The 13986-nt window shown below is 39.8% G+C and overlaps 1 protein-coding gene across 1 annotated transcript in view; it reads left to right on the top strand.

Annotated features, from left to right (window-relative positions):
• LOC128642673 (serine/threonine-protein kinase MARK2-like) overlaps positions 1-10277 on the top strand; it is a 28040-nt gene extending 17763 nt beyond the window's left edge. The window contains exons 10-12 of the mRNA XM_053695455.1: positions 8439-8536; positions 9285-9412; positions 10246-10277. Of these exons, the coding sequence (XP_053551430.1) occupies positions 8439-8536; positions 9285-9412; positions 10246-10277 (258 nt within the window). The remainder of the gene's footprint in view (positions 1-8438; positions 8537-9284; positions 9413-10245) is intronic.
• Positions 10278-13986: the final 3709 nt, after the last annotated feature.

The raw sequence follows: 13986 nt of genomic DNA, 5'->3' as shown, positions 1-13986 counted from the left end.
ACCGTGGAACTGGGTGGATCACTCCCATTAGTAAAAGGTCTTGTACACAGCGTAGAAACGCCTCTTTCTTTATCTGGTTTGTTGACAACCTTGAAAGGTGAAATCTCCCTTGTGGAGGAGAAGCTTTGTCCAGAAGATATCCCTGAGATATGATCTCCAACGCCCAGGGATCCTGGACATCTCTTGCCCAAGCCTGGGCAAAGAGAGAGAGTCTGCCCCCCACTAGATCCGTTTCCGGATCGGGGGCCCTCACTTCATGCTGTCTTAGGGGCAGCAGCAGGTTTTCTGGCCTGCTTGCCCTTGTTCCAGGTCTGGTTAGGTTTCCAGCCTTGTCTGTAGCGAGCAACAGCTCCTTCCTGTTTTGGAGCAGAGGAAGTTGATGCTGCTCCTGCCTTGAAGTTACGAAAGGCACGAAAATTAGACTGTCTAGCCCTAGGTTTGGCTCTGTCTTGAGGCAGGGCATGGCCTTTACCTCCCGTAATATCAGCGATAATTTCTTTCAAACCGGGCCCGAATAAAGTCTGCCCCTTGAAAGGTATGTTAAGTAATTTAGATTTAGAAGTTACATCAGCTGACCAGGATTTTAGCCACAGCGCTCTGCGTGCCTGAATGGCGAATCCGGAATTCTTAGCCGTAAGTTTAGTTAAATGTACTACGGCATCAGAAATAAATGAATTAGCTAGCTTAAGGGTTTTAAGCTTGTGTGTAATCTCATCTAATGGCGCTGAGTCAAGGGTCTCTTCCAGAGACTCAAACCAAAATGCTGCCGCAGCCGTGACAGGCGCAATGCATGCAAGGGGTTGCAATATAAAACCTTGTTGAACAAACATTTTCTTAAGGTAACCCTCTAACTTTTTATCCATTGGATCTGAAAAGGCACAGCTATCCTCCACCGGGATAGTGGTACGCTTAGCTAAAGTAGAAACTGCTCCCTCCACCTTAGGGACCGTTTGCCATAAGTCCCGTGTGGTGGCGTCTATTGGAAACATTTTTCTGAATATAGGAGGGGGTGAGAAAGGCACACCGGGTCTATCCCACTCCTTAGTAACAATTTCAGTAAGTCTCTTAGGTATAGGAAAAACGTCAGTACTCGTCGGTACCGCAAAATATTTATCCAACCTACACATTTTCTCTGGGATTGCAACTGTGTTACAATCATTCAGAGCCGCTAACACCTCCCCTAGCAATACACAGAGGTTTTCCAGCTTAAACTTAAAATTTGAAATGTCTGAATCCAGTTTATTTGGATCAGATCCGTCACCCGCAGAATGAAGCTCTCCGTCCTCATGTTCTGCAAATTGTGACGCAGTATCAGACATGGCCCTAGCATAAACAGCGCACTCTGTTCTCACCCCAGAGTGATCTCGTTTACCCCTAAGTTCTGGCAATTTAGACAAAACTTCAGTCATAACATTAGCCATGTCTTGTAGAGTGATTTGTAATGGCCGCCCTGATGTACTTGGCGTTACAATATCACGCACCTCCTGAGCGGGAGATGCAGGTACTGACACGTGAGGCAAGTTAGTCGGCATAACTTCCCCCTCGCTGTCTGGTGAATGTTGCTTAACATGTACAGATTGACTTTTATTTAAAGTAGCATCAATGCAATTAGTACATCAATTTCTATTGGGCTCCACCTTGGCTTTTGAACATATTGCACAAAGAGATTCCTCTGTGTCAGACATGTTTAACAAACTAGCAATTAGACTAGCAAGCTTGGAAATACCTTTGAACTAAATTTACAAGCAATATGCAAAACGTTACTGTGCCTTTAAGAAGCACAGAAAAACTGTCACGGTTGAATAACAATGAACCGGATTAGTTATAGAAACCAAATTTTCACAGTAAAAGCATAAATTTAGCAAAGGATTGCACACATTAGCAATGGATGATTAACCCTTAATATCAGAAAAAACGTATAACAATTGAAAATATAAGCGTTTTTATCACAGTCAAAGCACAGTCTCACAGGTCTGCTGTGAGTGATTACCTCCCTCAAAACTAGTTTTGAAGACCCCTGAGCTCTGTGGAGACGTCCTGGATCATGCAGGGAGAAAAAGGCAGACTGTGACTGAATTTCTGATGCGTAGTAAAAGCGCCAAAATAGGCCCCTCCCACTCACAATACAACAGTGAGGGAAGCTCAGTAAACTGTTTTAATTTAAAACAAACGACAGCCATGTGGAAAATAATGCCCAAAACAATTTTTCACCAAGTACCTCAGATAATTAAACGATTTAACATGCCAGCAAACGTTTAAAATCTAATTTATGAAATGTCATTAAAAGCCTGCTGCTAGTCGTTCACACTGCAAGTTAGGCTAAAAGTTATATGCATGCAGTATTTACCCAGTGAAGTGCCATTCCCTAGAAATACTTAAGTGTAAACATACATACATATCAGCCTGATACCAGTTGCTACTACTGCATTTAAGGCTGTACTTACATTATATCGGTATTAGCAGTATTTTCTCAGTCAATTCCATTCCTTAGAAAATAATATACTGCAACATACCTCTTTGCAGGTGAACCTGCCCGCTGTCCCCTGATCTGAAGTTACCTCACTCTTCAGAATGGCCGAGAACAGCAAATGGATCTTAGTTACGTCCGCTAAGATCATACAAAAAACTCAGGTAGATTCTTCTTCAAATTCTGCCTGAGAAGAAAAACAACACACTCCGGTGACGTTTTAAAATAACAAACTTTTGATTGAAGATATAAAAACTAAGTTTAATCACCACAGTCCTCTCACACATCCTATCTATTAGTTGGGTGCAAGAGAATGACTGGGTGTGACGTAGAGGGGAGGAGCTATATAGCAGGTCTGCTTGGGTGATCCTCTTGCACTTCCTGTTGGGGAGGAGTTAATATCCCATAAGTAATGGATGACCCTGGACTGACTACACTTAACAGGAGAAACATAGACATTACTTTTGTCTAAAATTGTCCATAGAAACTTAAGGGACCAACAAGAAATCTTTATTCCAAAAAATGAAGAACAGATATGTATAGCAAAAACAATATGTTCCCCCTGTGTCATACCCTGAACACAAACTCCAATAACTTAATTGATAACAATATGTTATATGTAACAGATGCATAAAGTGCTTTAACTTCACTGACAGGCAACAGCACAGACAATGAGATTTTTAAATTTAATTTACTTATGCATAAAAATCGACTGTCACTTTAAGAGAAACTTATATAAAAAAAAAACACCCAGCAAGCTTAGGAAAAATAGTCGAGCACGGTTTCACAGTTGTGCAGCTGTGCGCTTGGAAAGACTTTAGAATGTGTTAAATCACTCGACTACCAGAGAGAGATGCGCAATAAAATACAGAGCCTCTGCACCTTAACATCCCGCCATGTCCTTCTACCATGGCGACCTCTCTATCAGTGGAACAAAAACGCTGCTCCGTTCTCAGCTGCTACCAACTAAGAAAGAAACAGAGTCACAGACACAGACTCGACAAGAGCCCAAAATGACGCTGTTCCGTCTAAGAAGAAGGAGGCGGGGTCAAGAAAAAACAGCATGAGGATGAAGCGCAGCATATTTCTGTTAAATCGAGCTTCATCCTGTCGAAAACAACTATAAACACTTGCCATGTTACACCAACATGCTCTCTCCTGTTTAACACTGCTCCACTTGCGAACCAAAGCCAACTCGCCCACTAGGAATGGCACTAAAATAGAAAGAACGTGCTTCTCCTAGTGAATTAGGGAAGTATTAACCCAAAAGGAATTATTGTATGTACTAATAAAGCAGTTCTGAGCCACCAAAAGAGGGTTAACTCCTTCCTAGCCTTGAAGGAGATTGACCCCTAAGTCTCCAAATTCACATGCACATATAGTGCCTGCCCACTGCCAGAAATACCCTTCATTAAGGATATAGAGTCCCATACTAATTGCAAATAATCCATAAGCCCTTCAGTGCCGTCCGGCAGAAGGACAGCTTACCCGGTATGAGAGGATGCTACTCCTCACTGAGACCTGTAGAAAAAAGAAAGAACAGTGTAAATCTACTCTGGCTTTCTATACAAGGGCAGCAACCTGTTAGGAAAATGCAGTGAAGCACACTTCACAACTTCCTAACTGCTTTAAAGCCACCACTGCCCTGCTGAAGAGACTAACGTGGAGTAAAGCTAGACCCAATCTTGAGAGGAAAGATCAGAGCAAACCTACTATGACTTTCAAAATAATAAAATCTTGATTGAAGTGAAAATCCAATTTTCTTCAGACACTAAAACTTCACCTCTTTCTTGCACCGAAGGCAAAGAGAATGACTGGGGGAAGGGAAGTGATATTTAACAGCTTTGCTTTGGTGTTCTTTGCCTCCTCCTGCTGGCCAGGAGTGATATTTGCAACAGTAATTGATGATCCCGTGGACTCACCATATCTTAGGAAAGAAACTGTAATTCCAAAATGATAAATAACGGCAAAGAGCTTAGCCGTTGTATGAAAAAAAACATTTTTATTTACATCTAGCCTGCTACAATGCTGCATCTCATGCAGTCTGAAAAACAAAATGCTATTATTGTTTGACCATCGTTAACTGTATCAATAACGCTCTCAGACCTGAGGCTGCTTTCCTGCTCTACAGGAAAAAGAATGGGGATTTAACTGTATCAGCTCTTAGTGCTTTGCACTCCCAATATGCAAGTCATAATTCAGAAAAGCTGCACAGAGTAAGACACCGCTTCGCTAAAGACTAGAAGCGGAAGTGGGTCACGAGACACGCCTACTTCACACAGCAAGCGCGTGTTACAGACTCTAACCTTTCTCCCTGCAAAATTAGCCTCCTTCCCGCCATGCTGTAATGCAAAGTGAAACCATCCACTAAGATGCAGTACAGCATATTTCCAATAAAGAAAAACGGACAGTGAACACAGAATCTTGTAGCCTCATACTGAAGCAAAACAACATATGTTAGCACGATTGCCCCGCTCAGACTAAGCCCGCCCTCCGGCTTGCCTGAAGGTAGTGCGACACTGAGGGAATAATAGAAGGCAAAATACAACAGGGCGGAATGAAAGAAAGCCTCTCTTGAAGCTCTAGTGGCAAAGCCGTTATTTAAACGAAGCCTGTGTTCCTCTTATAATACCCATAGTACACAATAAAGCTTATGAGGGATCTATGATAATTAAATAAGAGCCATATTAAAAAGGGTCAACTCCTTCCTGCCCATAATGAGTATGTACCCTCTAGTCTCCTCTCACATACACAAGGTGTGTCTGCATACTGTCAGTGTCATAGTGTCAATCCTACCAAGGATTTATATGTCCCCTTAAATGTGCAGTATCTAAAGTGCTAGCCTCCTACTAGAAGACCTAAAATGCACTTACCTGCAATCTAGTCAGACGGCAGTCAGGCGGCTCACCCAGCGTGAAAGGAAGCCACTCCTTACAGAGGCCTGTGAAAAAAGAAAGTTCAGAGTAAACCTACTCTGGCTTTCTATACTAGGGCAGCAAAAATGTTAGGAAAACACAGCAAGGCCCACCTTACAAGTTCCTAACTGCTTTAAAGCCACCACTACTCTACTGAAGAGACTAACATGGAATATGACTAGACCCATGATCTTGAGACAAAGGAAAGAACAGAGTAAACCTACTCTGGCTTTCTATAAGAGTTAAAATCTTGCTTGCAGCTTGATAAGAATCCAATTTTCTTCAGACACCAAAACTTCACTTCCTCCAAGCACAAAGGAAAAGAGAATGACTGGGGTTTGTGGGAAGGTAGGTGATGCTTATCAGTGTTCTGTACTTACATTTCTAACAGGAACTGAAAAGCTCACAATTTCAGAATGGAATTACAGGGAAGTGGGGACAAAATAATTAATGAAAGTATACATATATATATATATATATATAGTTTATCATTTATATTACCATCTCAAAGTGTTAAATGTCCCTTTAATAAGTATCAGTTGTAATACTTTAAAAATAATTTTCACATACAGAATGTGTTTCATTGTTTCTTTATACTGTGCTCTTCTTACATCACATAAAAGGAACCAACTTAAACCATATGTTAACCTTTACATATTTATACATTTAGATACAATTCTTTATTGTATTTTCTTTTGAAAGTGCAAAATGCTCTATAGCCAACGCTATTTTCCATTGGCCTCTAAATGTTTGCTCTCGTTACTTATGTATCGGATCTGGTTTAGTCACATGCATACTTGTGACCAATCCAGAGCCTCTAGACAGTAGCATCTAGTGATGAAAGTATTAGTTAAAGGGACAGTAAAGTCAAAATTAAACTTTCATGATTATATCAAATTTGCTTAATTCTCGTGGTATATTTTGTTGAAGAGTAAAACTAGGTAGGGCTCATAAGAGCTCAGGAGTGTGCACATACTCTATGGCAGCAATGTTTTGCAACACTGTATAAAAAGCTACAAATAATGTCGCAAAACACTGCTGCCACAGAGTACTAAAGACACGTGCACACTCCTGAGCTCTTATGAGCTCAATAAGATACCAAGAGAATGAAGCAAATTTGATAAGACGTAAATTGGGAAGTTGTTTTAAATTGCATGTTCTATCTGAATCATAAAATTTAATTTTGAATTTACTGTCCGTTTAATGTATTAAAATGAAGACATTTAATTCCCTTCTGTATCAAATGGGATATTTTAATATTCAGATATAATATATAACTATATATAACTATATATATATATATATATATATATATATATATATATATATATATATGTGTGTGTGTGTGTGTGTGTGTAATGGGTCTTAAAAAATGTAAAATTAATTATTCTGATAGCATTTGATTTTTTCGTGATAGTTTACCTTTTAAGGGACATGAAACCCAAAAATTTCCTTTCAAGATTCAGATAGAGAATACAATTTTAAACAACTTTCCAATTTACTTCTATTATTTAATGTGCTTCCTTGTCTTGTTATCATTTGGTGAAAGGTTTATCTAGGCAAGTTCATGAGCAGCAGAGAAACTATCTCTATCTGAATCATGAAAGAAAATCTTTGGGTTTCATGTACCTTTAAGTTCCCGGATATCATTTATATATAATATTTGAACATTACATTTGGTATTCAAGTGATGCATTTGATTTTCAAAAGTTAATATTTGAATTCAGAACAAAAGTCAATGGGAAGATATGATTCAGTTATTGTATTGTATTTGTATGTTTATGTGTAGAGATCATACGTAAAATCCCATTTACGGTATATGTATAATGTGATCTGTTCTATGTACATATAGGGGGTATACTTCACAATAAAATAAAGAGAACAAGGACAACGTCAGCTCTTTGTGTGGTGAGTATCTGTATATCTCATAGCTCTGAAGTTATATACACATATTATATAGAATACATTGTGTAATTGATAGAGAGTGCAATTTTAAAAGATATTTTCAATTTACTTATTTTATATGTACATCTCTTGTTCTTTTTATCCTTTGTTGAAATTCAACAGTTTTTCATGAGAGCATATCTAGATAGCTTTATAAACGTGCACATGTTTAAAAGGGACAGTATACACCAATTATTTATATTACTGCATGTAAAAGACACTACTATAAAGAAGAATATGCACAGATATTGATATACAAATCCAGTATAAAACTCTAAAACTTACTTAGAAGCTCCCAGTTTAGCAATGTTGATGAGGTTAGGATGGGACACCCAGTGATAGGGGCTTTGAAAGCAGGAATAGCAGACACTCCCACTTACCTGCAAATGAAAAGACACATTATACAAACAGGAGCAAGCAGGAATCTGTAGACATCAGTATATGTCTAAAACTTTGGGCCTTGGTTAGAAGTCTGAAAAGCAGCACAATACAGATTTGTCACAGAATAGCAGAGTAGCTTTCAGCAATGATTGTTATGTGTGTGCTCAGTTCTGCATTGCTGCTGTTAGTGTTTGTCATTTATACCATTGCTCAGAACTTTATCACATATTTGTAGGGATCTGAACATCAACTGTTCCCCAGTCTGTATAGTATCACAATGTTCTCCTCTGTTGTCAAAGATAGAAAGTGGTTTTATTCATAGTTACTATATAACAAAAGAAAACACTATAAAGTATTACTACTGAACTAAGCAGACATGCAATTGCTCTCACTAGAAGCACAGCTTTATATTTTTTATAATTTGTGCTGTGTAATCTTCCAAACCAATTACTTTATTTTGTTGAGCAGTTTTATCAATAATATCTTTAAAAAAAAATAATTTCTGTTTATATTTATTTAGTTTATTAAAGAAGTTATAGGAAATGTCATATCTATTTAGATCTCCTGTGAAACATAAAGCCCTATTTGTGTGACCCGAGCAAGCACAGGCTGTTTATAGTTGTGTTTATTTCAGCAGTAAATGTGTCTTTTTCCTTCCCTATTATACTCTTTTTATATTTACACTTGTGCCTTTTTGTTTCCTTTTCATACAATCGTGTCTGCCGCACCAGGACAGTGCGCTACCATTTGGCAGTGACTATATGTACCGGCCGCCAGAGCTAAAAAAACTGAAACGGCTGCACTTCCGTGTGCACAGAGTTGTGGAGAGGTGAGGTCTTATACATTCACACCGTTACCAGTCTGTCCCAAAATGTTTCCATCACATCTACACATCATAAGATTTGTAAAATGAGAATCTGATAGGAACATCCTAAGCTGCTAAGCAGTTTCAAAACTGCATTTTTAAAGGGACACGACAAGACCCAATTTTTTCTTTATTATAATTCAGATACAGCATAACATTTTACACAACTTTCCAGTTTACTGTCGCAGTCAAATGCATTTCATTCTCATGATATCCTTTAATGATGGAAAAGCAATGCACTATCGGGAGCTAGCTGAACACACTGGGTGAGCCAATGACAAGAGGTAAATATGTGCAGCCACCAATCAGCAGCTAGTTCCTAGTAGTGTACTACTAAGGAGAGAACAAAGCAAAATTGGTGATAAAGGTAAATTGGAAAGTTGTTTAAAATTACACGCCCTATCTGAATCATGAAAGTTTATATTGGACTTGACTGCCCCTTTAAACTAACTGGTATAATCTTTGTCATGCTGTCACCATTCCCAACAGGGTTATTCTCTGTAACAAGCTTCTGCCTGTTTATCTTCCTATTGCTAATACACCCCAAATACCATTATTGTGTAGCCTATATTCATTAACAGCGCATTCAGGCTTAGAAGCACTTACTGTATATGTCCATGTCATTCTGTAAGGGGAGGGATACTCACAATTTCACAAGCTTCTTCGTTATAAGATGAAACCTCTCTTTTCTTTCTCTTTTTTCTACTCTCAGTGTGCCCATGGCAGAAAAACCCTCTTCTGACTGTCAGCCAGAAACATCCAACCAGATGCATGAAAACCCTTGTGAGATGTTACAGTCTTCTGAGGACAACCATAATCCAGAAAAGACCATTTCGCAAGGTGAAGGAAGACCTAGGCACAGGTGTCAGCGCATCTGGAATGCAATTAGAAGATTCTTTTCTCATTGTTGTAAATAACATGGAAATTATATGATTAAAATCGTAATTCAACAACTACAGTAGACCTATCAAACATCAAGGTCAACTGTCTTTCATCCTACTGAGATCAATAAACTGAATAACCCCAATCACGATAATAGTAGTTATTCTTTACCAACTACTTCCTATTGGTTGAGACTTAGGTCTTAGGATATAGAGTTGGCTTAGAGCAGAGGGTAAGAGCTTAGGGGTTATGGATTGGGTTATTACTAGGGTTGGGGGTTAAGGTAGCTCTATAAAGTTAACTGATTGGGTACCATAGAGTTGTTAACATGTTTCAAGTGCCATTGTAGTTGTGGAACAGAAATGATGGTTGCAATATTACTGTAGAAAACATCCATCCTGAGTTATATGGTTTAAAAAACTGGTAAAAAAGAAAAGGCCTTGGTAAAAGAAAGGTGACATCTAAATGATGAGGAGGATGTAGGCCCTAAGACTGAATCTATGTAGCGTTCTATGGTGATGCCTTCCAAGATATCTTGTGCCTAGCAATTATTAGTTCGTTAGTGGAAGGCAGATTACCTTGTAGCATACATAAGGGTTAAGGTCCTAGGCTCTGTGTGTTGGGTGTGTGTATGTGTGTGCAATAATGTTGCAGTTTAAGAGGAGTACTAACCTTTATTAGAGTAGGGACAGGAAACCCCTTCCTCCTTCATCTCATGGCTCCTTGGAAGCTTCATGGACAGAGCTATGTGTTCTTCAATATCTCATTTGCTATTCTGTGATTTTGTGAAGGTGCCTGTACAAAGGAGGCAGAGTGGAGATGAGGAGATTGAGTAGATGGGTCCCCCAATTCCCTGATACAGTGGGTTGTGCCCCTTTATCCCAGGTTTTCCCCTTCTTCTGACTCTCTGGGGGATTCCTTAGTTCTGTTCCTTCCTGCATTATCGGGTGATGAGGAGGATGTAGGCCCTAAAGCATCAGGGCCTACGGAATTGCAATTGCATGCAATTGTATGTTGGGGCCTAGCATTTGGGCCCTTACCCCTTTCTTTGGACGGTTAACCTAGGGTAGTCCCCTCCTGCAGGCCTCTCCGGTTAGTGGCGGCATTAGTGGGAGCAGTTTTTCCTTACCGGGTCCGTAGGGTTCTGTGGTCCTGTCTGGGGAGTCTGTCGCCATGTCCCTTCGGGCAGTCCTTGGCATTGGTCCTGGCGGGTGGGGCAGCTCCATTGGGTACTTTAGTTTCTCCTCCATCAGCTCTGGTGCTGTCTTCGGCCACATCCAAGATGGCCGCCAATGACGTAGTGGTCCCAGTTTCCTCCATGGCTGGCACTTCCAGTGATGTCATTTCCCGTCATTTGCTGCACAGGGGATAACTATCCATGTTTACAGCATTCAAGCACACCTGAAGTCTAAGGCAGTGAAGATAATTTACAAGGGTAAGTACATGAATATCTTTGAGTTGTCACCAGATGCTTACAGGCAACAGGAAATGATGGACGACGGTACACTTTTGGGCGCACCTGGGTCCCGAGAGGCTGCTTTCCCCAGGAGCGATTCCTGTTGTAGGAGCGATGTGGAAGCCTCAGCATTTTCGATAGCGTACAGGGGATGTCTGCGGGAAGTTCCAGAATTGCAAGTGTGATTGAGGGACAGCCTGCGCTTTCCAGCAATAGTGTAAGTATTGTTGCGGTTTCTACCCAGGGGCCAATTGCTCCAAGAAGAAGGAGCCCCAGCCAGAGTGAGCAGGATTTAAGAGCTCTCTTACAGGTAAGGGCGGACAGGCTGCTGAGGGCGGCTGCAAATGAGCCTTGACTGTCTAGGTACCCAAATCGGCAGGTGGCCAGTTTGCTTCAGGATGGACTACACCTTGGGTCCATCATTCCTGTCTCTGGCCTGGTTCAAGGATCTCTGGTCCAATGGAACATGAAATTGACCTACCAGTACACAGTGGCAGTTAAGGAGAAGATTGGTTAGGAGGTGCTTTGGGAAGGATGACAGTCCCATTTAAGGAACTGCAAATTCCGGGTTTGGTTATTTCCCCTGTGGGAGTAGGGCCCAGGTAAGTTCTGTTCGATCCAACACCTTTCTTTTACCAAGGCGCAATAAGTCAATTACGTGACTGACCCTAAGCTTAGCATTGAGCACTACCAATCGTTTTATGAAGTACTGCAAGTAGTGTGGACGGTAAGTTGTGGTGCACTGCTGGCCAAGCTGGACGTGGAGTTGGCCTTTAGGTTGCTCCCTATTAAACCCTCCTCATTTAGACTTATGGGGTGTTTGTTTGCAGGTGCTTACTATGTTGACTGGTGTCTCCCAATGGGCTGTTCTATCTCCTGTAAGCATTTTGACACTTTCAGTTCATTTTTGCATTTGGCTGTGGCCTCAGAGGCAGGGAACAATAGGATTGCCCATTATTTGCATGACTTTCTTTTGGTAGGTAGGCCAAGCACGAACGAGTGTGTGTCTCTGATGGAAATGATGAGGGCGGTGATCTCACAATTCAGAGTTCCTCTGGTGGAAGACAAAACAATGCAAATTTCCCAATCAGTGTTACCACTCCGGGATCCTATCATGCGCACAGTCCCACACGTTGTATCCCTTAGGTTTCAGAAAAGAAAATGTCCAAATGTTCTCCAAAACATGAACAAGATGATCTAAAAAGAGAAATAAAAAGAAGGCGCCTCTTGGTGCAATAAAATTTCACAATGTAGAATTCTTTCCTCTATGTGGCAAATAATATACTCACAAGTGGAGCAGCACCAAACGTGCTGAATGAAGCAAACTGAGATCTCACAGTGTCTCAGCTCACAGACCCAGGGTTTGGAGTCTGCTACTCCCTGCTGGGCCCAATCAACCTCACAGGGATAATGATGAGAACACAAATGGTTTTAAACAAATAAAACACCATTTATTATAAGCATGTTAAAATCTTATAGAGCTGATAAACATATCTAGCTCTTAAAGCAGGTACGCAACGCATTTCTCAGCCTTGCTGGCTGTTTCCTCAGACATAAACTATGAGTATATTATTTGCCCCATAGAGGAAAGAATTCTAAATTGTGAAATGTTATGCTTGGCCTACCTACAAAATAAAAGTCATCCAAATAATGGCCAATCCTATTGTCCCCTGCCTCCGAGGCCACAGCCCAATGCAAGAATGAACTGAAAGTGATTGAGCCCAGCTGGGAGTAGCAGACTCCACACCCTGGTTCTGTGAGCTGAGACACTGTGAGATCTCAGTTTGCTTCAATCAGCACGTTTGGTGCTGCTCCACTTGTGAGTATATTATTTGCCACATAGAGGAAAGAATTCTACATTGTGAAATTTTATTGCACCAAGAGGCGCCCTTCTTTTTATTTCTCTTTTGGAAGACAAAACATGAGGTCCTTGCACATACCTTACTTACTAAAACATTGCACATACCTTACTTACTAAAACATTGCACATACCTTACTTACTAAAACTTACTTACTTACTAAAACATTGCACATACCTTACTTACTAAAACTTACTTACTTACTAAAACATTGCACATACCTTACTTACTAAAACATTGCACATACCTTACTTACTAAAACATTGCACATACCTTACTTACTAAAACATTGCACATACCTTACTTACTAAAACATTGCACATACCTTACTTACTAAAACATTGCACATACCTTACTTACTAAAACTTACTTACTTACTAAAACATTGCACATACCTTACTTACTAAAACATTGCACATACCTTACTTACTAAAACTTACTTACTTACTAAAACATTGCACATACCTTACTTACTAAAACATTGCACATACCTTACTTACTGCAAAATCAAAACACAATTCAAGTGTATACCTATCAGTAAATTACATTTTTAAATAAAAAATAACCGACACTCGTCTGATTGCAACACATACACATATATATATAGGAAAGTCAAAATTAAACTGCAAACAAATTTGCGGTAATTTAAACACCACGCCACTTGTAATATGGAGTCGAACGCAAAAAATACAGCAATCTTATTTGTGAAGCCATTTCTAGTCATTAGAAAAACATTGGTAAAAAATGTTTTAATTATTGAGGGCTAAATTACAAGTGGAGCTCTATTTAAATATGCTCCCATAAAGGGGCAAATTTGCCCGTTTATGGGCGAGCGTTAAATAACCAACCATTACAAGTGGCTGGTTAATGCTCCTGCGAGTTCACAGGAGCACTTTGCGCAATAAACCAGAGGTCAGAACTCTGGTTAATTAAAAAAAATGTTCTGCAATTGCACCTCAAATAAAGTGGACAGTTTCTTTATTTAATTAAAATATAAGGGGTTTAAGTGAGGGGATGGGGTGTTAGAGAAAAAAACGGCACAGAAAGTGCCTTTACATTGCGGCCTATTGTGGACTGTGTTTTCACTGTAAATATATATGTATATGCTTATATACATACAGTAGATACACATATAAAAACAAAAATATATATGTATTGATTCATATACATATATATTTTTATTTTGCTGCCAAACACAGCGCAAATTACTCCCTGCA

Source organism: Bombina bombina, chromosome 12, assembly GCF_027579735.1.
Source record: "Bombina bombina isolate aBomBom1 chromosome 12, aBomBom1.pri, whole genome shotgun sequence".
Classification (NCBI taxonomy): Eukaryota; Metazoa; Chordata; class Amphibia; order Anura; family Bombinatoridae; genus Bombina; species Bombina bombina.
Note: the sequence above shows the minus strand (reverse complement) of the source record. Positions and strands in the feature narration are given on the sequence as shown.